We start from the raw sequence: 23831 nt of genomic DNA, 5'->3' as shown, positions 1-23831 counted from the left end.
AGCGAAGCAGTGAATGCAGTGGCTATGCATGGGCTAGAGCAGCCTTTGCTGAAGTCCGAGAACAGAGTAGAAGAATGGGATTTAGTGCTGAGATATTGGTTATTTATTTGAGAAGGAAATTAAATATCTGGAATGTTGTTAATACTTAAGTCAGATATTGTACCATGATTGTGTCAACAAGATAAGCTACAGAACTTCTGACCTGAATATGTAAACTTGATGTTTCTGAATGAGTAGAAACTGCAAGTTGCAGCCGCTCCTTACAATTCTCTGCCTGTTTAGAATAATGTCTCAATATTTTGATATCTTTATGTATGATGCAAAATGTTCTGGAACAGAACAGTGTAACAAAATCTCTTTTCCTTTTGTTAATGCAAATTTCTAGAATATATTGGGCACAGCAAGCAACAACTTGGAGCAGTGAAATATCTCCTCAGTCTAATTGTGCTCTGTCTTATATGGCCTTCTCTCACCAGTTGCTTAAACTGTAAGACTACAGCTACTTATGCCACAGAATTTTGGCCGTTCTGAGTTAAAGGCTGGGGCAAGAACTGACACCTCAGTTTGCCTGTTCGTTCTTGAGAAGGTTGCAGGATGATTGTGTAGTCTTTCCACATAAATGGGGTCTGCATAGATAGATTCTGGATACGTCTGAAAATCAAAAGCATTTTGAAGGGGCAGTACAGCATAATCAAAAGTATCCATAGGGACTTGATGTACACTTGGGCCATGCACTTGCAGGAATTCAAAAAGTATTGAAGAAAGGTCATTTTTAGCAGGTTGCTGTAGTTACGTTTTCATAGCAACTATAAACTCCAATAAGAGATGAAAAAAAGAGTGGAGGGAAGCCCTACAAAAGCAGGATATGTACTGATGGCTCTGAAAATCTGTGTAATGTACTCCTACACACATACCCATAAGCTCAAAGAAATTTTTACAGATCACATATAATTGCGTATTGTCATGATCTGTTTGGTTTGCATTTTAAGGTTTTCTGTTGTGTAGAATGTACAGGCAGCATGAATGGCTGCACAGGAAGAGACAAGGATGTTTAGAATGTTAGTTTTTGTTTCCTTTCTTGTTGGTGGTGGTTTCTTTTGTTGTTTGTTTTTTTGTTTGTTTGTTTTTAATCCTAAATGATATTATTAAGGTTTCTATTTCATACATTTATATGTAGAATGTTAAAAAAACAAACAAACAAAAAAAAACATTTTAGAGACTTGAATTTCTTATAGACATGAATAACTTCCTAATTTGGCCCCGTTGCCAGTGCGTTTCCTTTGTTTCTGGTTATGAGAGTAGTGGAATTAAGAGTTAGTGAAGAGCTTACATATGTGTCTTTTAAAATAGCAGTGTTTTGAAAATTAGTAAATTCATTGATGCAGAAAGCTAAAAATTAGCAGACTTATTGAAATGCAACACACTGTTGTCATTATTGTCATTAGCAAAATAACAGATGTAGGCATTATTGGATTTTGTCACTTTGACTGTAACGTATTTCTCAGAACTTTATAGATGAAATGAAACTATTTTTGTACTTGTGAATGTAGGGTCCTATAGTTTGAGCTGATAAAGGCTGCCTGAATCTTTCCAGATCTGCTTTATAGATTGTACTTCCATTTAATCTAAGTATGTATGTGGAGTAACTCATTTTCTGTGTTTATATGTGTAGCTTTTCCTATTACTTTTCCCCAGGTGTTAGGCAGCAGTTTCATTGCTGCAGACCTAGGGAATAAACAACAGTGCAGATTTTAATAGCTTCATTATGCGACAAGGTGTCAGCTTCACTTAAGTGAAGATTCATCTGGTGGTTAACTAAGGAAAAACTGTTACCACCTTGTTTCCAGGTCAGTTGTGTAACAGACTTCAGCTGGGATCCAAGAGACTTTGCAGGAAGGATATGCATACATTTGAAGGTTAAAACAATTATTTATTGGCTAACTTGGGCAAAAGGCTACAAAGATTTAAGCTGGCAGGCTAAATGCTAGTGTGCCCACCAGCAGCTGTAGGGCACCCAGGGCTGGTTTTGGACAGACACCACTCGGGAAGGCAGGAGTGGCCCCTGCAGCTCTGTGTTGTTGCTGAGCTCCGTGTGCCACCAGCTCCACCACACCAACACTTCAACCCAGACATGCTTCCTGGCCTTGCTCTTCTTTCCCTGTCAGGCCTGAGGCCTTTCCACCTTGGTGTTCTCCTTGTCTCCTTCTTGAGCTCCTGATGATCCTTGTTGCAGCAATCCTTCCTCCCTCCATAGCTTACACCTTTCTAAGGGCTCTCACAGCTCTTTGTAACATCACACGGGCTTTGCGAGCAGCCTGAGCTGAGGTGATGCTGCTGCTGGCTCATGTCATGCCTCGCATCCTGACACCAGCAGTCAGAGCCCCTGGAGTTGGCAGCTCACAGCTGGGGCGTGAGATAGAGGGGGTTATATCCAACAGTATCTTAATTAGCATCTCCCAGGTCAGGTGCAGGTTGTCCTGTAAAAAGATATCAAAGGCATCCAGTACAGAGCTAAGAATGTTGCGGGGGTACAATACAGATGGTTGTTGGGTTTTTTTGCTATTTTTCTTTAATCTACTCTATTTTTGACTGTTGCTTTGGGAACATTGCCTGTTTGTTTTTGTTTAATAACATGACAGATCAGAGTGCCCAAAGGCTGGTGCCTGCCTTTTTTGTACAACATATCACCTTCCTGCCAGGCAGCTTTCAATTACCATGCTTTTGTGTGTCCAACTGTGCCTTTGTTGAGAGTCGAGACGGCCGTCACAAGCTGGTCTGCCACTTAAGGCAGCACACAGCACTCTGCTTAACACTCTGTATGTTTTAGAAGAGATTGCTTTGGGACGTAATGAACCCAGGCTTCAAGAATTCACGACCCCTTCCAGGGCTGGGAAGTTGGTGTTAGAACTTGGCTGGAGGCTTGGCAGCTGCTGCCGTGTTCAGAGTTATGCAGCAGAGAATAGAAGTGATAGGAGTGTTACCTCACTGTTGATGTCCATTCTGAATTATTGTGTCCATGCCCGATGGAGTGTCCTTAGTTCCTGCATCATGCACAGTTAGTTGCAAACTCATTTTCTGCAGTGAGCTAAAAAACACAGAAATACTGTGTTCTTGTGCACACTGCAGCTGTGCCTGTCTGCAGTGTGCACTTGAGAGTGAGGGGTGCGCATTGGCGTGCTTCTGAGAAATGGCCGCTTCCTTGACCTACACGTGTCTTAAATAGCTCTCCACTGAAGGATCACTGAATCCATCTCAGGATGACCTGAAACCCAAACCCTGTGTCTGAGAGCATTGTCCGGGTGCTTTATGAACACTGGCAGCCCTGTGCCGTGCCCACCACCCTCTGGGCAGAGCCTTTCTCTCACCCCCACCCGCCCTCCCCTGGCAGCCCCAGCCGTTCCCTGGCCCCCATCGCTGTCACGCGGAGCAGAGCTCAGTGCTGCCTTCTGCTCCCTGTGAGGAGCTGCAGCCGCCACGAGCGCTGCCCTCAGTTTCTCAGGCAATTCACTACGTTTGGACTTAACTTTCACATCGGTTCAGCTGCTTTGGATGTAAGGCAGTATATCTGAAAATATTTCTTTCTTACGAAATACGAGCATGTATATCTACTATGCATTATTTTAAGGAGAGTTACCATAAAAAGTGGTGGCCACAGGACCTAGAGCACTGGTAAATTTGAAGTTAGTAGTCCGGATGAGATTAATCAACCAATCTTTCCTCCTCCCACATAGCTTTTTTCTCTGCTTAATGTTTTGTGTCAGTAACCTCCAAGCACATACTGTGCCCTGCTGTGTGCAGTGAGGTGAGGAGAGCAGTCACCTCCCCCTCAGAGAGCCCTCAGTTCTGTCAGCATGGCTGCTAATCCTTCAAGAACCCCAGAGCAAGGACATGCTATTAAACCTCCTTCGGGGAGGACTGAGGCCCTTAAGCAACCAAATCTTCCACCAGCTTAATGCTCAGAGTTCATTCTTAGCATAAAAAAGCATTAGAACAGGTTTGGTTTCTTTTTGTCTAAAAGTGAGAAAACATGAAACTTTGCTGCCTGAGTCTGACAGCCACTTTCAGGCTTTCATTGACACAAATGGCATGGCTACTCTTCTGCACAAGAGTTTAGAAGACTTGATTTATTTTTTTTTTCCAGTACAAGTGGGCATATAAAGCTCCATGTTGCATTGTTTCTTCTGCAACAAATAAATGTCACAACATGATCACGTAAATACAATTGGATGTGATTTTATCAGAGCTTAAAGATCATTTATTTGTAAGTCCTTGAATCAATCAATTGAGTTATAAACTAATCTCTTGGAATGTTTCTATTTATTAATTTCTATTAAGACGGTAGTGTGGAAAAAGACACTTTAAGCATTACAGCTCTCCGTATTTCTTTTTTCATACAGAATGAGCTTAGGATAGCATGAGGAGTGAAAGAAGCAATTTCTGTTATGGTACCTTGTTCTTCCTTTCTATTACAGTTTTTCATCTCAAAAAATGATAGATTTTTTTCTCAGCTGGTTCTTGCAGCGTGCTGCCGTGACAATCTGACCATAAAGAAGGGGGGAAGAAAAAGATTTTTCTCTCAAAGAGTATGGAAGTTAATACAGGCTCTGTCAGACCACTATTCCCTGAACACCAGAGGTCCTTTTGACCTGTGGGAAAATAAATGCTATAGAGAGCTCTGAATTAATGAAGAAAGCAAACGATAGCTTTTTCCATTTACCAGTAATCCACAGGACTGTGGACAAATGTCCCCTTGCATGCTCCTCTCCCACAGATGTCACCTCTGCTGGCAGTGTGCCGCATGCAAGGCAGCGCTCCCTGCTCTGCTGTGCCTGGGTGCGAGGGGCCAAGGGTCAGGGGCTGCTGTGGGGGAGCCCTGAGTGAGCTGGGGGACCAGCTGGTTTTCCATCAGCAGCATGCAGAGTCCATCCATAGCTTTCACAGATGTTTAAATTGCTGAAGCTTTGCATAGTGGTGATGGCATTTTGTAGTTATCCTGTATAGAAATGCTTTGTGATGCACAGAAACTAGATAGACTGTGCTAAGATTAGCAAATCTATTCCTATGCTTTCAAAATATGTTTAGACCCAATCTAAATCATAATACTAATCCTAAGTGAAGTGGTTAATGTGTTTTCCCTTACAGTATTTGATAGATGAACGTGGAATATACAGTTTATTATTTAATTCTACTACTTGAAATTAAGTGAATGGATACAAACAAACAAGATCATTTCTCTCCATAAGCATTCATTGTGCAATATCTTCCAGTCTTACCTCTGAGAGAATGTGATTAATGTTGATAAATGCTTGTGTTCTTCCTTTGCAGCTTTGGTCCACAGACAATTGGTTGTATCAGAGCATGGCAAATCCCACATAAAAATATAGCTATAGATCATTGGTTTTAGGGATAGAGTTCAGACAAGTCAATTTATTTCCATTAGGAGATGAAACTAAACTTAAAACTCAGGGGGCTACAAAAATGTTGCCTGTTATGTTCTCAGTCATTCTGGTCTGCTTTGCTGTAACATAAGGTGTTTCCACTAATCTGCTTTCCAGCTTCTGGACACACTGCAGCTTTCCAAAATGGCTCAGTGGGTGTTTAACGTATCTTTAGTAAAATGTCTTTTTCTTAATCTTCTGAAGATGTAATTACTGTACTCTAACATGGCATGAAATCTTCTAGTGTTTGCCACTTTGTCAGAAATGCTCATACAGAGATAGCAAACTTTCCGCTTTTGAAATACGTGGACAGGAGCTGAAGGTGTGACAAAATGGCATATTTCCTTATATCCGTTTCTGTCAGCCTTTTTGCTTCTATTAAGTTTTGAGCAGAGTGACAGAGGCCATGTTTGCATGTGTAAGTATTTTGCTTTTCTTTATATACTTCACATACCCAAAGTGGACCATGGTGGGACTCTTCTACTTTTTTTCCTCTTTTTTTTCCTCACTGAAACAGTGTATGATTGGCATGTTCTATTAAAACATATCTAGGTATTCATTCATTCATTCTTGATGCGAGTGGAGTTTCATTATATATCTGAGTTTACTTTAACAGTGCTATATTAAAATTTCTGTTAGTACTGCAACTGCCTTCCTGGCTGAATAGCACATAACATTCCTGGGTTAAAAGCTTTGACATTTCAGATAAAGGCAGTGCCAAGGACTGCAATTTCCAGTTTGATTTTGTGATTTCCTGCTTTGGGGCAGGAGAAAAAGGACAGTAAGAAGCACCTGCTGCAGACCCTGAGGTCCAGGCCTGACAGGGCCACGCATCATGGGGGGCCGGCGGAGCAGCTGCAGTGAGTGGGAAGGAGAAACGGGCCAGTCTGCGTGTGACCCACGTCTGCTCTGCCTCGCCTCGTCTGTCCATCCGTCCTTCTTCACACCACATCTCCTGTCTGTCCATCCTTCCTCACGCTCCGTGTGGCTTCAGCCCCGAGCTCCTGTCACGGAGCAGCGCTGTGCTCCCAGCAGCAGCAGGCTGCCAAAGGGGCTAAAACTGCTGCTGCTGCTGTCGGTCAGGTTTAACCAGGCTGAAGGAACAGAAGTGTCAGCAGCTGTCACGTAACAACACCAGCTTCATATCACATTTCCCAACAGTTATTTTAATTGAATTGTTTTTCTTTTCAAAAGCAAACAGAAACAACAGAATTAATCTGCTTGAGATACTTAGCAAGTGTCTGGGCAGTCTGAGAGGTTTTATTTCTGCTAAGCTTAGCACTTTTGACGATAGTTCTAGTTCTTCAAACCACCCTAATTGTTATTTTTTTTAAATGGTTAATTCTAATTCTGGTAAAATCTCTTCCTGCAAGGCTATAGTCTTTCTAAAATTTTATTTTTTGCTGGCAGCTTTTTCCAAGGCTTATAATGTCACATCTGAATGTGAGCCCTGTTACCAGACTGCTCCCCCTCCTTGTTGGACACAGTCTTAACATACTCAAACTTTGGTCATGTTGGTTTTTTAGTTACTATCCAGGCCAACTGCATCTAATCACAAAAAGATTCAGAAGGTTATGCTGGCAGAAGACATCCTGACACTGTGTTTCAGTGACAGTTGTTTGGTTTTGGTGGCAAAAGGATTGTGAGAGTGTTCGTTTTCCTTATTTCTTCATGCAAAGTCATTTTACTTCTTGAATTTAATCCCTTATGTCATCTGGGTTAGGAACAGGAGATAACTTTCCTTCATAACAACAAGATTTCTTACAGTTTTCAACTGTAGTTCCATTTTTTTTTGTTTTGCTTTTTTCCAGGCATTTCTTGTTTAAGACATCTTCTGGAACGACTCCGCTGTTCAGTAGCTCTTCCCCTGGCTACCCACTGACCTCAGGAACAGTTTATACTCCACCTCCCAGGCTGTTACCTAGAAATACATTTTCCAGGAATGCATTCAAGCTGAAAAAGCCCTCCAAGTATTGTAGCTGGAAATGTGCTGCTTTATCTGCAATTGCTGCTGCAGTCCTGCTTGCCATCCTGCTAGCATATTTCATAGGTAAGACTGTTCTCTATGTCAAATCACATGCCTATGTCAGCAAATGAAACTTGAGCAGATGAAAGGGTGGTTTAATCTGTTTTGCAGATCTGCGTAGTTACTGTTATTTTTATTCTTTATACTGGTTGATGAGAAAAATACAGTTCTCTTGTCCTGTTCGCTGTCGTAAGAGTGGGAACAAGACATGGATTCAGGATCCTCAGCATGCATTGTTAAATGGAGGTGTACAGGTGCTTCAAACAGCGGCAGGTGTAATAAGGATTTTTTTAAGTACTATATTGGCTTTAAAATATTTTGCAAAAATGGTGATAGTGAATCCATAAGAGTAACAGAAGGTACTGGTGTTTGAATTGAAGTAGCACCATAGCATGCTGGATTTAGAGTAAAAAAAATCCAAAATCATTTTGAATGATAAGTCTCAGTTTATATCTCTTCTCATGCCTAAATTCGTCTTGTTTTTAGACCTCAGTAAGATAAATCTATTAGGTGTGCTATTGTTTTCTGCATGCCAAACATCCTTAGTGTTTTATAAGGAAAACTCAAATTTTGTGCTTATTTTCTGTGTTTAGCATATTAATAACGACAGCACTATGTTCTGTCTTTCTTGGTCTTTTCAGATTTTCTGTAAACACACTCCTGTGGTGTTTTTTTTTTTGTCTTTACTAGATTAATTTTTCTGATTTCTCCCTCAGTATCCTCCTCATTGTCTGTTGTTTTGGAGATTTTTCAAAGGATCTATACCAGTTAGATGTGTATTTTGTACCTTTTACAATGCCTTCAACAATATGTTGATAATGACATGCTACACAGATTGTCCAGCTTCCCTGAGTAAATGGCAAAATTGTAGTACCTTGTAAATACTTTCTAGACCCATTATGTTGGGGTTTTTGTTCATTTCTGAGACTCTTTGTGTTGATATTAATATGTTGCTACCTTAAAGAGCAAGGTTCATGCATAATATGTGAAAGCCCTGTAAGGATGCACTGAATTTTATTCCTATTTCCTCCATTTGAAGCGTGATTATTTTTTATTTTTTATTTTTTGACCAGACAGCCTAACTCAAGAGTGTAGATAATGCTTTCTGTGGAGATTTCAATTTTCACATTAATGGTCTTCCACAGGTAATTAATACACATGAGGTGAAAAAGAGCTGATGAGCTACTTCATTGCTTTTGTCTCTTTAGGCCAGGCCTGCATCCCAGCATATTCAGTACTACAGAGTAACCAACTTTCTGTGCTTCTTCTGTAGAAAACCTCAGAAGAATAGCAGCCTTAGTTTGATACATAAATAAGAAGATTGGAAGGCACATGATTTATTGAACTTGACAGTTATCATACAACAACTCTCTGTTTGAGTGATTATGCACATGGGAAATGATATACTGCAAGCTGAATATTTTAATCGTGCATAACTTTGAAGTGATGAATTATGAGATGTGTTTTTCCCTGTTATTTAGGTTACTATAATCTAAAGCAAAACTTTGCCATGTGGTTATTGCCTTCAACAGTTTCTTAATCATTTAAGACGAGGTGATGTAAAACAATACATAGACCCTTAGCAATTGACGAATGGTCTTCAAGTCATGACACAACTGATCTGTCTTGACAGAAGTTTTTGAGGTCTTCTTGGAAAAGACAGAAAAGAAAAGAAAACTGAAAGGAAATTGCATTGTCTTAAGACAGTATCTTGAGGCAGCGTCTTGAGAACAACAGGATGGCAAAAAGGATGTGCTTAAGACCATCAGCTATAAACTTATCCAGCCATCAAATTGTTGGGACTCTGCTGTCCTCCAATGGTCTGACCCTAGGCACTGAAGTCTCCTTATTACAAGAAACCTGAAAAATCTTTCCTTGTTCTGCAGTTCCCTGGAGGGATGCCTTCTCTTGGGCATGTGCAGTACTTCAGACCTGGGAAAAATAATTATCCCCTCTCTTGGGCAAAGAGCAGCAATCCCAAATACCAGCTGTCTGCTCTTCTGCTGCTTGCTTTGGAGCTGCTGACCTACTAATCCGTGAACTGCTGTGAAGACAAAATAACTCTGTCTTGTTCCAGTCAGTCTCTTGGAAGAAAAAAATGTTTTTCTGTTTTTAAGATGATCAGAATTATGTTCAGATCAGACCAAAATCCCAGTTCTGTCCTAATCATTGGCACAGCTGGAAAGTGAGAGCTGTTAATCTACTGGGGATGGTTATTTAAGTTTGACCAAGATAGGCAGGAGGAAGGGCAGCACTACCCCAATGTATTTTGCTGTCAGAACTGGAAACGCAGGGGACTCTTTAAAGGCACTGATAATGTTTTACTGCTGTACATGTCCAAAAAAGCAAATTTCTTGCTCTCCACCAACACAGAAGTTGTATTACTGAGGATACATCTGCTAAAAATAATAGCTATGAAAAAGTTATCAAAATTTGCAGTGAATGGTTCTGCTCTTTAGGTTTAGCTCAATATATCTAGGCTCCGTGAAGATGACTGTATCAAAGTAGCAAAGACTACTGCTGGACTAAATGAAAAACACAATGTTGGCAAATAAGAAGTAAATTATATTGAAAAAATAGTTTGAAGATCTCGTAGGCTTTCTGAATGAATTGTCCTAGTATAACAGAGATGTGGGAGTCAAAGCGGTTCATTGAAAACATGCTGTCTTGGGTTTCAACATCTGAATTTCAGACTGCCGAAGATGAATGGTGTCATGAAAAAACTTCTAACAAGGGGTAATTTAAAAAGACAGGCAAAAAGCATATCATAGAAGAAGATATAAAAGAATATCAAAGAGATGTAGGCATTCTTATTGTCTTGTCAGGTAAATAAAAACAGCCTGAATGAAATGGGAAGAAAAAAAAAATAATCACAGTCCATAATACCCTTTGGAACTAATTGTCCTCCAGACCTGTTTGAGATTTGTCATTTCTCAAAGTCTGGGATTTATTCTCATTTTCCTTGGGCGACATCTGAAGAATGTAGAATCAGCCATTCAAATTAGGACATCCTGGAGACATTGGGCTGGTGGTGAAACCGAGTTACAGGAAAGTAATTTATAAAGTGTCAGAAGGAAAGCATATACCAAACGTACTGTCTTTGTCAGAGTGTTCACTTCAGAGATTATGGGAGTGATGAAAGACATTGTCATGTTAAATTAGTTTTTAGCCCTTCAGATTCATGCCAAACTTGGAGGGGAAAAAACAATAAATAAAGGAGGAAAGTGAGGAAGAAGTCTCCCTGTGCTCTCCGCGATAATAACTCCTGCCAAACACTAAATATCATGTTCTTGCAAGCCCCTACACTGCTCTGATTTCTGCCAGTCTAACTTGGAGCATGGAAGAACATGTGACCATCAACATGCCAGGATGTTAAAAATGAGATAATGTTAAAGTGTTTACACTTTTCAGAGGGAGGCACCAAGTAGAATAACATTCCCTGTACGATGAGTTCAGAGATGCTCCACTTAAAAATAGCATCTCATGCTGATAACTTTTGGTGTTGGTGTATTTTGTCTACCTCTATTCTGCTCAATGATACAGAAAAATAGAAGGAAAGTGATAAATTATAAAAACAGCATGTTTGTACTGATATCTTTAGCTCATATACCGCATAGGGAAATGTTATCACTCATTTATTCTTCAGTGTTATTTGACCCTAACTATGCTCGAGGCTTCAGATAAACTCCAGTTTTCTCCTTAAACTTAAAATAAGATAGCCATGTCTGTGCTCCAGAAAGACCTGGATTGCCAAAGGCTCTGGCTGCTATTTAAGCAAATGAAAGTTTCATTTTCATACCCTATACATTTATTTAAAATTAAAGCCTGGAAAACAGTGGCACACAGAACAAATATTTGGTAAGTTTCTTGCTATTAGAAAACACCACAGCAGATCTGTGAATATAATACATATAGGCAAATAAATGGTTAATTTATTTGGCTATCTTTCTCGCACAGTAGTATTCATTTGTTTCTGTGACAGGCAGACAATAAAATGTATGGGCTTCTTGAGGAAATTAGGCTCGGAAGCAGAAGTCTCATCTTTTCTCTGCATGAAATATGTGCATAGACTACAGTTTTCATAAAATTGTCTTCTTTTGATGTTAATATCATTTTGAATTATTTTCATCCCAAAAATGAGTACGATATTTGCCAGTGTAAGAGCTTATGTGAAGTTTTTTTCATTCATATTTGTATTTTTTTTTCCATTCATAAATGCAGCACTCAAACTATTACTGTAAATCCTTTCACTGCAGCATCTAGAGCTTTGCAGATACCACTGCTCCCAGAAACACAGACGTGTAGCTAACTGCTCCTAGCTTCACTGGCTGCAACTTTTGCCATTCACGAGAATATTTTTGAATTTGGGAGACATTGATGATGATATAAGTCCAATTGTCTTCTTGACTGGTTCCACAGGTCAGGATTCATGATAATAGTTCACGCAAGTGGTTGCTTTATGTATCAATTGATTTATTTTCTCTGTCTTTGAGCTGTTTTTGACAAATGGCAACCTATGTTTCATTTGATTTTTCTGCTGCGTTTGTGTTGTATCACTTTTTAAGTCAGAAAACCATTGAGCTGTTCTTGGCCAGACTTCACTGAAATCAAATACGCTAGGCAGCTGGGAAACCAAGATTGACAAAAGGGAAAATCATGCAAAGATGGAACCTCTGTCATGCAGGGGGCATCTGGTTGTCAATCACTGCTACCAAGTTTCACTTGAATCTTGCATCTTGCGAGATGAGATGGTGACAGAAGTTTCTGTTGTAAATTTGCAATGAAAATAGGTATTGCTTAGGGGGCAATAATTAAGTTTTAAGATAAGCCTATCACTCATCCTGATCTAAATGTGTATGTTTGGTGGCCCTGCTAGGCAGGAGGGTTGGAACTACATGATCCTTGAGGTCCCTTCCAACCCGGGTGATTCTGTGATTCTGTGATTCAGATATTCTTCTTGACTGATTCATTCAATCTGAGGAAGAGAAGAGTGGTTATCTGGTACTAGCTCTGAGAATAAGCTTTGAACCTTTCAAGGAAAACTGTCTATCCCCGTTCTATAACGAAATTCTGCACTTTTGCTGGGAATTGTGGAGCTTGGCTCCAGGAACATTAAATGTGGAGTTTTCACTTCGCAAGGGTCCTGTTTCAAGGTGCAAATGTGAGGAAGAGTCATTAGGTGAAGTAGATCATCTTGCTTTAAAAACAGCATGCTCCTGCTGCTATAAATGCATAATGGCACAAAGAATAGGAGCGTTTTTATGAGAGTTTATGTGGGTTTAGTTTGCCTGTGCCTTTCCTGAGTTAAAAATAAAGGCTTGATCTAGAGATTTGCTCCAAGAAAAGCAAATGCGCATGTTTTGCCTAGCAGAGATCTCAGAGATAATAGAAGTAACTGCCTTTCAGTGTGCAGGGGCAGTTTTATCTGCCTGTTCAATTCTTTTCCTCTTTGTTGAGGATTACCATACCTTAAACCTGAGCACTTGAAACCAGAGTGAGCCTAATGTTTCTCTAACTCACAAGTGCCACCAGGTGCTTAGCGCTTGAAATTGAATACCCTTCCTACCTATTTACCAAGTCAAACAAGCCTACTCAGAAACCCTGGTAAGAAATGGGAGACCAAGGTGATGCTTTGTGTTGGGTGTTACAGAGATTTGTAAATGGGGAGAGTGGTGTTTGTTTTTAATGCATGTTGCACAATGCAATCCAAGAAGAATATCCGAAAATATTTTTTCACAGATTTCTCAAATGCTGGTTGTTGAAAGTGTCGAAAGATACTGCTGTGAACGTGAGAAAAATAACATAGCAGTCTAGCTGATGCTGCTCTACTCAAAACGTGTATGTCCTTAGTCTCATAAAAGTTCTCAATGTGATCTAGCAGGATAACAAAGGCTAAACTGGAAATTTTAGAGAAATAGTGCTTAAATTAAGTACTACTGTCAGAGAATCGTTATTTACTCAGCCCAGTTTTTTGTTGTTTTTATTCAGACCTACAAGAACGGCTTCCTCAGAGGCTCTTTTTTTCCACAATTTATAGTAGCACTGCTTTATGTTGTGTTTCACATGCTCCATTATTTCCCTACTGTGCCCAAACAGGTAAATATCCCCAGTTTCATAGTAGCTGGGGAACAGAACCTGTTCTCTGTCCCATTGGTGCAAGGACTGATTGTTTTAGTAGTCTGGGATTGAATCCAGAACTACAGGTATGGAGTCTCGTCAGGGCAAAGGTGTAGCAGGGATAAGCAGATGCAAAGCAAGTCTGGAGGAAATCAGGGAAAAATGATGAAAAAGCTTTGAGGCAGTTCAGTGAGACATACTTTATTTATAGCCTGGCACAGCACACTGAGATGAGACCATCTTTCTGAGGAAGGGTGAGCATAAGCGATCTTGAAGATTAAATTTTGCTAATCTAATGCTAAGTCAGATATACCTATCAGATAAATCTGCAGTCATTTTCTATGAAAAGTCGCTGTTCAATATCAGTGTAAGATTTCACAGTTCTCGCAGTTCTCCCTAAGGAAACGTTGCTCTGTTAGCTGCTGTTTATGCTGAGATCATCAGTTGATCATTTCTGGATTCATTTATATTTATTACTTGTTATTACTTGTTGCCACGTTTCTTTGCTAACTGATCTTGTTGTTTTACATTTTGTGTGCTTACAGATTTTATTCATTTAAGCCTAGAAGTACATTATTGCTTTTAGGATTATAACTGTCGCTCAGTGGGGTAATAGTAGATCAAAAGATGTGACAGGGATTTTGTAAGTATGGCTAATATAGCTGCTAAAACACTGTTATGAAAGCCATGAGAAAAGCCCACAGATAAAAGATATTTACATGTACTACAGAGAAAAGTGGAATATAAGAGGAACTTGCATTAAGACAATTTTAAAGAAGGAATTAAATTCATGTTGTGAAAATAATAGGACAAGGTAACAAAACACAGAAGTCTTGGAGGAAAAGAAATTGAACAGTGGGAAGAGAAATGTCACATCACTATAAAATAACAGAAAACTTAATTTCAGTGCATTACATTAAATAGCGAATAATCTCCTTTCAGTAACTGAAAAAGCTGTTTAAGAAAGTTTTGGGGTTCATTTCAGCTTTTGGTTGTTCAGACTTTAGTTCTGTGTAGTTTTGCAGCATCATACTTCATGCTGCCTGCTCAGACTCTACTCAGACACAGAAAATATCCTGACCATTTTATACAGTCTGTATATCCATATGCCTATATGTCGTTGACTTGCAAGGGTCAGTGAGTTTGAATGCCTCACACATCACATACACACCATGTTGTGGGGCCTTGTTATTAATCCTTTATATGTGACTCTTGTAGATATAATGAGGAAAGCGGTGTTTTCCATCACAGTCTGCCTGATCTCTGGTTTTGCACTCTAGATTTAAGTTTATTAATGACGGGATAATTTAGGGTTGAAAGGGACCTCTGGAGGTCTCTAGTTCAACCTTCTGCTAAGTCCAGTCTGGTCTTGAAGACCTTTAAGTTCAGGGACCACATTACCTTTCTCGGCAACGTTCCACTGTTTGACAGTCCTCATGAGGAAAAAGAATTTCCGTACATCCAATCTGAGTCTTCTCTTACCGTATGCCATTCAGCTGCATCGTCCTGTCATGCACCACTGTGGCTGCCTTCATCCTCCTGATGACCTGTAGTGCTGCCGTTTCGCCACCATCGCCTTCTCTAACACAGCTCCCCCAGCCTCTGCTCCTGGGACAAGTGCTCCAGCCTTGAGGATGCTAGTGACTTCCAGTCGACTTACTTTGTTTTATTGATGCCTTTGTTGTACTGGGAGAGCCAGAACTGGATTCAGTTACAGTAGAAGCAACCTAGTGGAATGGTCTGGAATGAGCTGGAATGAGGTGTTTGAATCACTGCTACCAGAGGTGTTCGAGAAACATCTAGATGTTGTACTGAGGGTTATTGGGGAAGTACTGGGGGGTAGGTGGCTGGACTGGATGATCTTGGAGGTCTTTTCCAACCTTGGTGACTTTGTGATTCTAATGAGTGCTGAGCAGGTGGGAATAATGTCTCCTGGCTGTGCTTCTGTTCCTACAGGCCAGGCTTCTGCTGCCCTTCTTTGCTGCCAGGATGCACTGCTGGCTTATTGCAGCTCTGTCCACTGGGACACCAGTGCCCTTCCTGCAGTTACTCCCAGACAGCCATAACCGAGCTTGTTTCACTGCAAGGAGTTAGGCAAATGTCCAGTGAGCAGGGGCATCTTTGCCTGAATAATGAGGAGTGCTGAACTTTTAAGATACGTTAGTATTCACTAAACATGAGTGAATGCTTGTTTTCCACTATAGACTTTGATTATTGTGGTTATAGGAAAGACAAAGCCTATTTTATTTCATAGAATAGGTTGTATTCTTCAATTGAGCAAATTCTGTCTCCTCTTATTTCTCATAAACATATCTGACATCAGAAGCTTGAATTAAAATAACAAAATGAAGAACGTAGTTACTTGGAAAAATCATGCATCGACTTGTATGTGGAGCAGATTTGATAATGAGAGAATCACTGTTGAGACCCCCCATGTGATTATTAGACATTATTAATGTCTTTATCTAGGCTATTACTAATTAAATAGCAGAGAAGACAAGTATTTGTATTAATATAGTTCCTGAATATCAAAAGAATTCCATTCTCACATATTGGTCTTACATAACCTTACTTAAAACATAAAATACACTGTGTGTTTAGTGGTTTGTTTTCTTCTTCTGGGATGTCCACATTTATCCTGCTCTGTTGCATTTAATTTTTAAAAAGCAATATACATTATGCATAAGTGCTGCAGTTAATTTAATTTTCAGCTATTTTTAATTTTCTGGTTGGTTGATCAGTTGGTTTCTTCCCACATTTTTCTTAGTAAATACTTCCTGAGGAAGGTCAGAGAGTATAAAAAGTTTTAACGTACTGATGCCACTGTAGTGGAATGGACTCCCTTTGCCATATGGGAACAAACAGCCTGTTTTTGTGGTGCTTTGTCTTGCAGGAATTGACCTGGACTAGATAGTACTCTGGAAGATCAGTAAGACTTTTCCTTATATCCTGCTGGAACCTGTATGCTAACAACTGTTTTGTTTAAGCCTGGGTGTACCCCACTCCACTAGCACAAATAGTTGCTGGAGGATTTCTGTGTCAGTCATAAAAGTAAAAAAAAAAAAAAAAAAAAAAAAAAAAACAGTGCTTGATATGCTGAGAAAAGTAAAAGATGCTCAAAAAAAATCTCAAGAGTAAGCAGTAAGAATCCCAGTTTAAGGGCAGATGTGACCATGTAGCATCTCTGCTGGTCTGTGGTAAATGTAAAATACTTGAAAAAGAATGTAGCCTTTAGTGAAAGAGATGCAATGAATTTAACTGCCAGCACACTGACAGTTACCATAGAGAGACACTGCAGCATCACAGTCCCACTCACCTTGCCTTACTGGATGTGTGTGCTGACATCAGACAAGGTCTTCTCCAAGGAGAGAACTGCACGTTTATTACAATGCAGTGCAGAGCTGGGACCTGCAGATACAGAGAACTGTGTGAGAATTGGCCACGAGGAAATGGTGAGCTTAAAGAGAGGAGAGATGCAATTCAGGTCCCTGAGATTTATTGAGCTTAAAGTTTGTTTCACCTATTGTTTCTTTCTTCATATATATACATGCATATAGATATGCAAATATATATCCCCTTCTGCATCTTGAGACTCCATTAATCAGTGTAATGCAAGCCTTCAGCCATACGAGAAATGAGAAGGAAAACCGCACAGTGGAGACTGCCTGTAAAGAAGATGCTTGGGATTATGATTATTCTTATTCTTGCATGGGAAGTATTTAGCTTTTCTTTACTCTTTTCTCTCACTTTAACTCTTAAAATAATGTTAGTGTCTTTATACTTAGAATTATTTTGAACCTTAAAAACATCAAAGTTCTTCAACATAGGCTGGGGACTTGGAGCTTGGTTCATTAAATGTGTAAGGGTCTTTTTCATAAGATGAATTTTTCTGTACCTCTGGAGGCTTCCTGAAAATCCTAAAATAAATAATAGAAAAATAGTGATTTAAAACCTAATTTCTAATACAAACCAGACCTGGCTGTCTAGATGAAGAATAAGCTTCAATAAATGGGAGACAGGCGCAAGCCTCTTCAGTATGAAGAGTAGCGAGGATGCAGAAATAGAAATAGGTTTTTCATTACATGAGGGATTATGCTTGGGCCAGAAATGCCAAATATTCTGTGGACCGCAGCTGCACTTTCTGTCTGCCGTTGTATTAGCTGGTAATAGTAAAACAATGATGTGATGGTAGAGACAGCTATTTGTTCTCAGAAATACAGAAAAGTTGTTTTCTTTGCTCAGATTGCCATATTGTACTCCATGGTATATCTTAAACTTCAGTCCCTTTTGCAGCAAATGGGCTACAAATTAAAGTGTACATCCTCCTTGGGCACCACCTGAGGATGTCTGTGCAGGTGCTGATGTGCTCCCTTAGCCAAGTTCCTCTGTTGTTCCATCACACCTTAGTCAATCTGGGGGCCTGTTATTAACCTGGGCCATTGCAATTGGCACAGCAGCTGTGGGCAGACACTGCCTGTTGTGCCTGCAGCCGAGGTGTGCTACTGCTGCTGAAAGCAGAGAATTTATAGGCATTCAGGGAAATGGCAAGATGCATCTTGACTGGTTGTTTGTCATTTGATGGACACAGTCATGTCATACAGACTGCAAATAGTGCTGGTTTTCCGGATGTTCTTGGAAGGGTTTCACTCAGTCTCATCATAGAATATTGGTGAAGGGAAATTGCTGAAGGTTCAAAAGCTGTGATTTTCATCACTTTTTTTTACATTTCACATGGATCTCTTCAGAACGAGCTTTATCTCTTTTTATATCTTCATTTGTGCACTAGCACAAATTTAACAGCATCTAATACACAGTTTTCTTCATTTTTAGATTTTTCTTTTTTTTTTTTTTCCTGTCAAAGCTCTCTGCATGTTCTTTCTATAAAACTACTGTGAAAACCATCTGCTTGACTCTATTTCTCTGTGTTATGAGGTATTGTTTTAATATGTTGTTTGATTTTTTTAAAGTGAGCATTCATAAATCACTCCTCTTTTCTTCCATATTTACCAAAAGAAAATTGTAAGCAGCTAGAACAGGAAAAAACTCCTAAACACAGTGCAATTTGCTGAACGTTGATTTGAAGCTCCTGGAGTACGAGGTGCGTGGCATAAATTGAAGTAACGCAACTTTTCTTTGCCTTCACTGCATGTGCATTAGAAAATGTGCAGTTCCGAAAGCAGTTTCCATGATTTTGGAAATACATTTAGTATGGCACTCACCAATTCAGGTACAGCTGCCTGCATCCCAACCTGCTCCTAAACCCGACTCTCCCAAGGACTCCCTGTGTTTCAGCCGCCTTCAGCAGAGCTGAGGAGCGTTTGGTGCGGTGTTCAGTGCTCCTGAGAGCAGGCAGCAGAGCAGGCAGGGCGCAGTGGAGTTAATGGTCACATACATTGCACACCTCTTTATCTGTAGTGTAGTCATGACACTGGCACAGTATATATACATATCTATATGTAACATATGTATAGAAAATACATCTAATGTTTCTTAGCTACACAAAGCATTTTTATAAGCTCACTACTGACAGGTTTGAGATGAGCAGATTACAGCACTCAGCTGATCACTGGGACGTTTCCGTATGGATGCATGTAGCCAAAAACTGCTCATTTTCATAGCTCTTTTATTGCACGTCATTTGTCTATTTTCAGAGCCAAATACTTTTTTTACTTTCTCAAGGCAAAATGGGCCTCAAATACCAAGGGCAAGATACAAGTTTTTGGAGGTAGCATTAATTCAGTATTTTTCTTTGCTCAGTAAGGTTGCTCATGAAAATCTTCAGACGAAAGATTTCCTGATTTGATCAGAGAGCAGCAGACAGGCTTTAAAAGTAGGCTGATTCTCTGGTTAGGCACGTATGCACTTGTAGATAAAGGGGAAGGCATGCAATTGTATTGAAGATAAGAGTCACTCTGTGTTTCCCTTGGCTGGAGATCTCAACACAGTTGTGACCTACCTTGAATGAAGAAAAATCCAAATTTTTAGATGATGTCCCTTCCTCTGAAGAGTCTTTAGGGCTTCTTCTTGTCCTCTTCTGCTGGGAAATCATTTGTTAAATATAGTTTACGTCCACGTGCCTGTGCACTGTGCAATCTGTGTTCAATTTTTATTAATTCATACTATTTATCAGTGCCAGCTGCGGACGTGGGGCGGTCATGTGTGTCACCTTTCTGAAAGTATCCCCTTGGCCTATTCAGGAGGTAGAGATCTCGCAGTCGTTAACCCTTTTTGGGGGGAATACATCTCCTGCATACCATCTGTGATTGAGGTGGTTTTGCTTAGTATAAATGGCTGTTTCAGTTTGAACTCTGACTGTGTCATGCTATATTGTCCTACGATAGCTTTAAATTTTAAAGGTTTTTCCAAATATAAATAGACGTGTTCCCTAAGGTTTTTCCCTGGAATTCAAAGGTCTGGAATGAAATGGCATCCTTGTAATAGAGTTGGAGCTGTGGATTATTAAAAGGACAAAGTAGACAGGACTGTGTTGTACAAAGTAGTCTGCTTATTGTTTTTGTGTGTCTACATGTGTATAGACATTTACAAATCTAACTGATTTATATGTATATGACACTGTTTGATTTTACCTGCTTTTTGTTATATGTTTTTTGCTATGTTATCACATGCACTGAAGTCATACATAGAAAAGCTTCTGTGCTGTCCTACAAGTAACTATTGCTAGAGATTCTCTGGTTTTTAGTTTGCTTATTTTCTGTCTTTGCTAGAATTTTACTGTAGTTCCTCTCCTGAAAACACTCCATGTGCATCTTTCTGAGGTTTGTTAGATCTGCACACGAAAGTCTCAAGTGGGAAACTTGATCAGAATTTCTGCAGGGCTTTCAGCACAAGGGAGCAGTTCTTCGTTTTAGTGAACGTGCAAGACAAAAATGGCAGTGGTGGCAACTGGAAATACTTTCGTTTTGCTAAAATTAACATTGTCTCTAAGTCTTTAATATTTCTGGAGTAACCCAGTATTCATTTGCCAGCAATACTTAGTGATAATGAATTACAATTTTTTTCTCTTTTGTAGAGAGTGAGGCTGTGACTTTGACCCATCAGTGCTGCAGGGTTGACTGTAGTTTCAGTGCAACGTTTCATGTAAGTTTTAGTATAGCAAACATAAGGTTCACTGAACCCCAAACCTAGGTTTACCAGCAGGTTCACAAATCAGCCAGGTCTTTGAAAAACTCCCTGTGTATGGTTTTGTTAAAGAGGGCTCTAGGGAAAGTCTTTAAGGACAAGTCATTTAGGACAAAGCAGTTTGTAGTGGTTCAGAAATTGGGGAAAAATTTTCTAACTCTCATTTTAATGGTCTAGATTTAAACACAGCCCTTAGTTGGGAAAAAAATTAAAAATAAAAAATAAAAATAGCTGGAAGTACCTCAGGTACCTCGTAGTTGTTAAAAGAAAAACTCCTCTGTTTCACCGGCTGAAGGTCAGATGTGATTTCCCACATCCATGAGCTGAGGGGGGAGGTAGTGCAGATTTTTCACCTATTCCTCTCGAAGATCATCTGAGTCTGACCATCCGTTTTATCCCTGCCCTTGGCAGCGGAGCAGGCACCACTTCACAGGGTCTCTCTGGCACAATCAATCTGTTGTATGAGCTTGCAAGTCAGAAATGTGCAGGGATGCCATGTTAGGAAAACAAATAGTACCAGTGTCCTCGCCAAGGACTAACAGATGGGGCTAAATTCTGCTATCCCCTTAGCAAAGCTAGCTAGAAAATTTATAGCCAGCTTTCTCTTTACTAAACTGAAATAAAGTAAGTCCCGGATCTACAGAAGAAATTCCATTCTCATGGAACTTGAGACTCTTGGCTCTGTAGCTAAAATTGAGATTGGTGATTTCTTTGAATCGTCACTTTTTTTTTTTTTTTTTAATTTATTTTTTCCAAACTGTATTTCCATATTGGCATTTTAATTCTTGACATCTCCTAGCTGACCCAGATGTTGCTGGTGTCATTCAAAAAAACACAGTTTTATTTACACACTTGGATTTTAAGTGAAAACATATTCTGCAGTGCTGTCATAATTAAACAAAGGATCATGTAGAAGCCATTGTTCTAAATGTTATTTTCTTTAAGAAAAAGTGAGCATCTTTTTTAAGAGAGAAAAAAATATTTATTTGCGAAGCAATGGCTGCTGTGATTGAAATTAAACATGGAATCATGCTGCTTCTGATTAATTCTAGCACAAAGGAGACAATAAAAGACCTGATTTTATTTTAAATAAGTTAAATTAGCTTTAGGTAAATAATGCTAGTTGAAGGAGTTGAAAAGAAAGACAAAAGTTATATTTCCTACTGTTTGAATTAGTTATTCAAATTCTGTGAGATTTGTAGGAATCTGAGCCATTGGGTTTGTGTGTTCTTCTGGAACAGTATCAGATTCTATATTCTGATATTTGAATGTGGTACAGTAACTAGAACAAAAGGAATCACATTGAGTTTCAGAAAGAAGCCACAGTGTGAGTGGCTATGGTATGATAGACAACTCGTGTCTATGAAGTTAGCAAAGAATGATAGACAATTCGTGCCTGCTTTTAGGTAGACCAGGAGGAGAGAGCTGTGTGTGTGAACATTTCTGTTTGTAGGTAATGTAAGTAATTACCTCTTCACCAAGTGCTGAGATAATATAAAATTCACTACATGCCCTTTCCAAAGAATCCCAGCCATTCACATCACCTTTAGAGTATGTTATCTTTCCAGAATAGGCAGTGACAAAGAGCACTTCCTTCACAGTGAAAGTGAAGTGGGACCACTTACGGAATCTTCCAGTGCTACTCCTATTGTGAGAGTAAATGGGAAATATTAGGCTTTGGGCTATCAGTCTGTTGTCTTTTGTTAACAGGATATTCACTTAATAAAATAAAATTAATTAAAGTACAGTCTAATGTGGTGGAAACTATAGCAGTAATAATTAACTATTTTACATGAATGCTCTGTTGTGAAGGGAAGAAAAGATTTATTCAGTTTTCAGTACAACTTAATGAAAAGAACCTTGTGGAGCAAGGCAAAAGAGCAGTGTTACTGCTGCATTCAGGTTGATTTTCTTTTTGAGACTGGATCCCAAATCCTATGGATGCTTTCCAGCTCAGTCTGCTATCCCATCTCAGGCTTACTCATCCATTTTGTGAAGCTGATACTTCCCACACATTTCAGTGCCATGATGTGTAGAGGTAGTTCTGTTTTCTGTGCATTACTGTTAGTGAGGACGATGTATTTTCTCATTTCATAATCTACAGGAATCTTGTGCCTGATTCCAAGGGAAATAATTTGCATATTACTGCTGAAAAAAAAAAAAATTAGAAGACCTTGCACAAGAAAAACACAAGAAAAAACACAAGACAAACAACATTTGAGGAAATTGAGTATTAGCAATGCTTTTTTGCTTGTGCATTTGACAGCTCTCTTCCCAAAGTATTTTAAATATTTTAAATGTATTCTTTTGAAAATACAGTCAATAGTTTAATCTTGGCAGTAATATCTTGATTGCTGATACAGATTGCTGGTACTCCTGCTGACACAGGAGTTACATTGCAGAGCTGTGTGATGTCACTTCTGTTTACATGGGACAGGTTCATAAAACTAGGTGTTTTATTCTTGATCATTAAAGTTTTAGTTCTTAAAATTGGGGGGTTTTTTTGTGGTTTTTTTTTTTTTTGATAGCTTCTCTATTTATGTACAGAGTTATTATAGAAATGTACAAGTTTTCTCATTGATGCATATGACTTGAAGCACAGCTGTGTATATCTTCTTTTACAGCTTCCAGCACCTGTGTTCCGGTGCACCAGTGGCAGTATGCATAGTGCTGCGCTACTGAAAAATTCAGTACAGCTTCAGTCTGCAGCGTTTCTGTGCAGGCCTGCAGCAGACCACGTGTGCGGAGACGGAGCCTTCCTCCCTCTCATCCTGTCCTCGGCAGCTCCGTGTTTTTTGGCAGATCTCACGAGGCTGCTGTGAAGAGCAATGGCAGCCGGCAATGCAGCTGGTGCCACCCTGGTGCTGGGAAGGAAACCTATCGGCTTTTGCCCCCAGCTCCAGGATGTTTGGTTTGCTCGTAACTGATAAACAGCCTCAGAGAGTCCAATAGGGAGGCTCTGGCCCTGTTTGTAACTGAGTGAAGACCCCAGCTTTCCTGGAGAATTTCTGGGTTTAAAAATCCCAAGCTGAGGGTTGAAGGGTTTAAATTAAATTATGCAGAAGCTGATGAAGAGCTACAGAGGGAACAGTGTTCACTAAAGACTACAT

At 39.6% G+C, this 23831-nt stretch overlaps 1 protein-coding gene across 6 annotated transcripts in view; it reads left to right on the top strand.

Moving 5' to 3' along the window:
* Positions 1 to 23831, top strand: part of TENM2 (teneurin transmembrane protein 2) — a gene marked incomplete at both ends in the record, with an annotated part of 471616 nt that overhangs the window by 311776 nt on the left and 136009 nt on the right. For all 6 annotated transcript variants that reach the window (XM_079542339.1, XM_079542338.1, XM_079542337.1 and 3 more), the window contains one exon: positions 7250 to 7488. In XM_079542339.1, coding sequence (XP_079398465.1) covers positions 7250 to 7488 — 239 coding nt within the window. The remainder of the gene's footprint in view (positions 1 to 7249; positions 7489 to 23831) is intronic.

This window comes from Tetrao urogallus (assembly GCF_951394365.1).
Source record: "Tetrao urogallus genome assembly, chromosome: 14".
Classification (NCBI taxonomy): domain Eukaryota; kingdom Metazoa; phylum Chordata; class Aves; order Galliformes; family Phasianidae; genus Tetrao; species Tetrao urogallus.
Note: the sequence above shows the minus strand (reverse complement) of the source record. Positions and strands in the feature narration are given on the sequence as shown.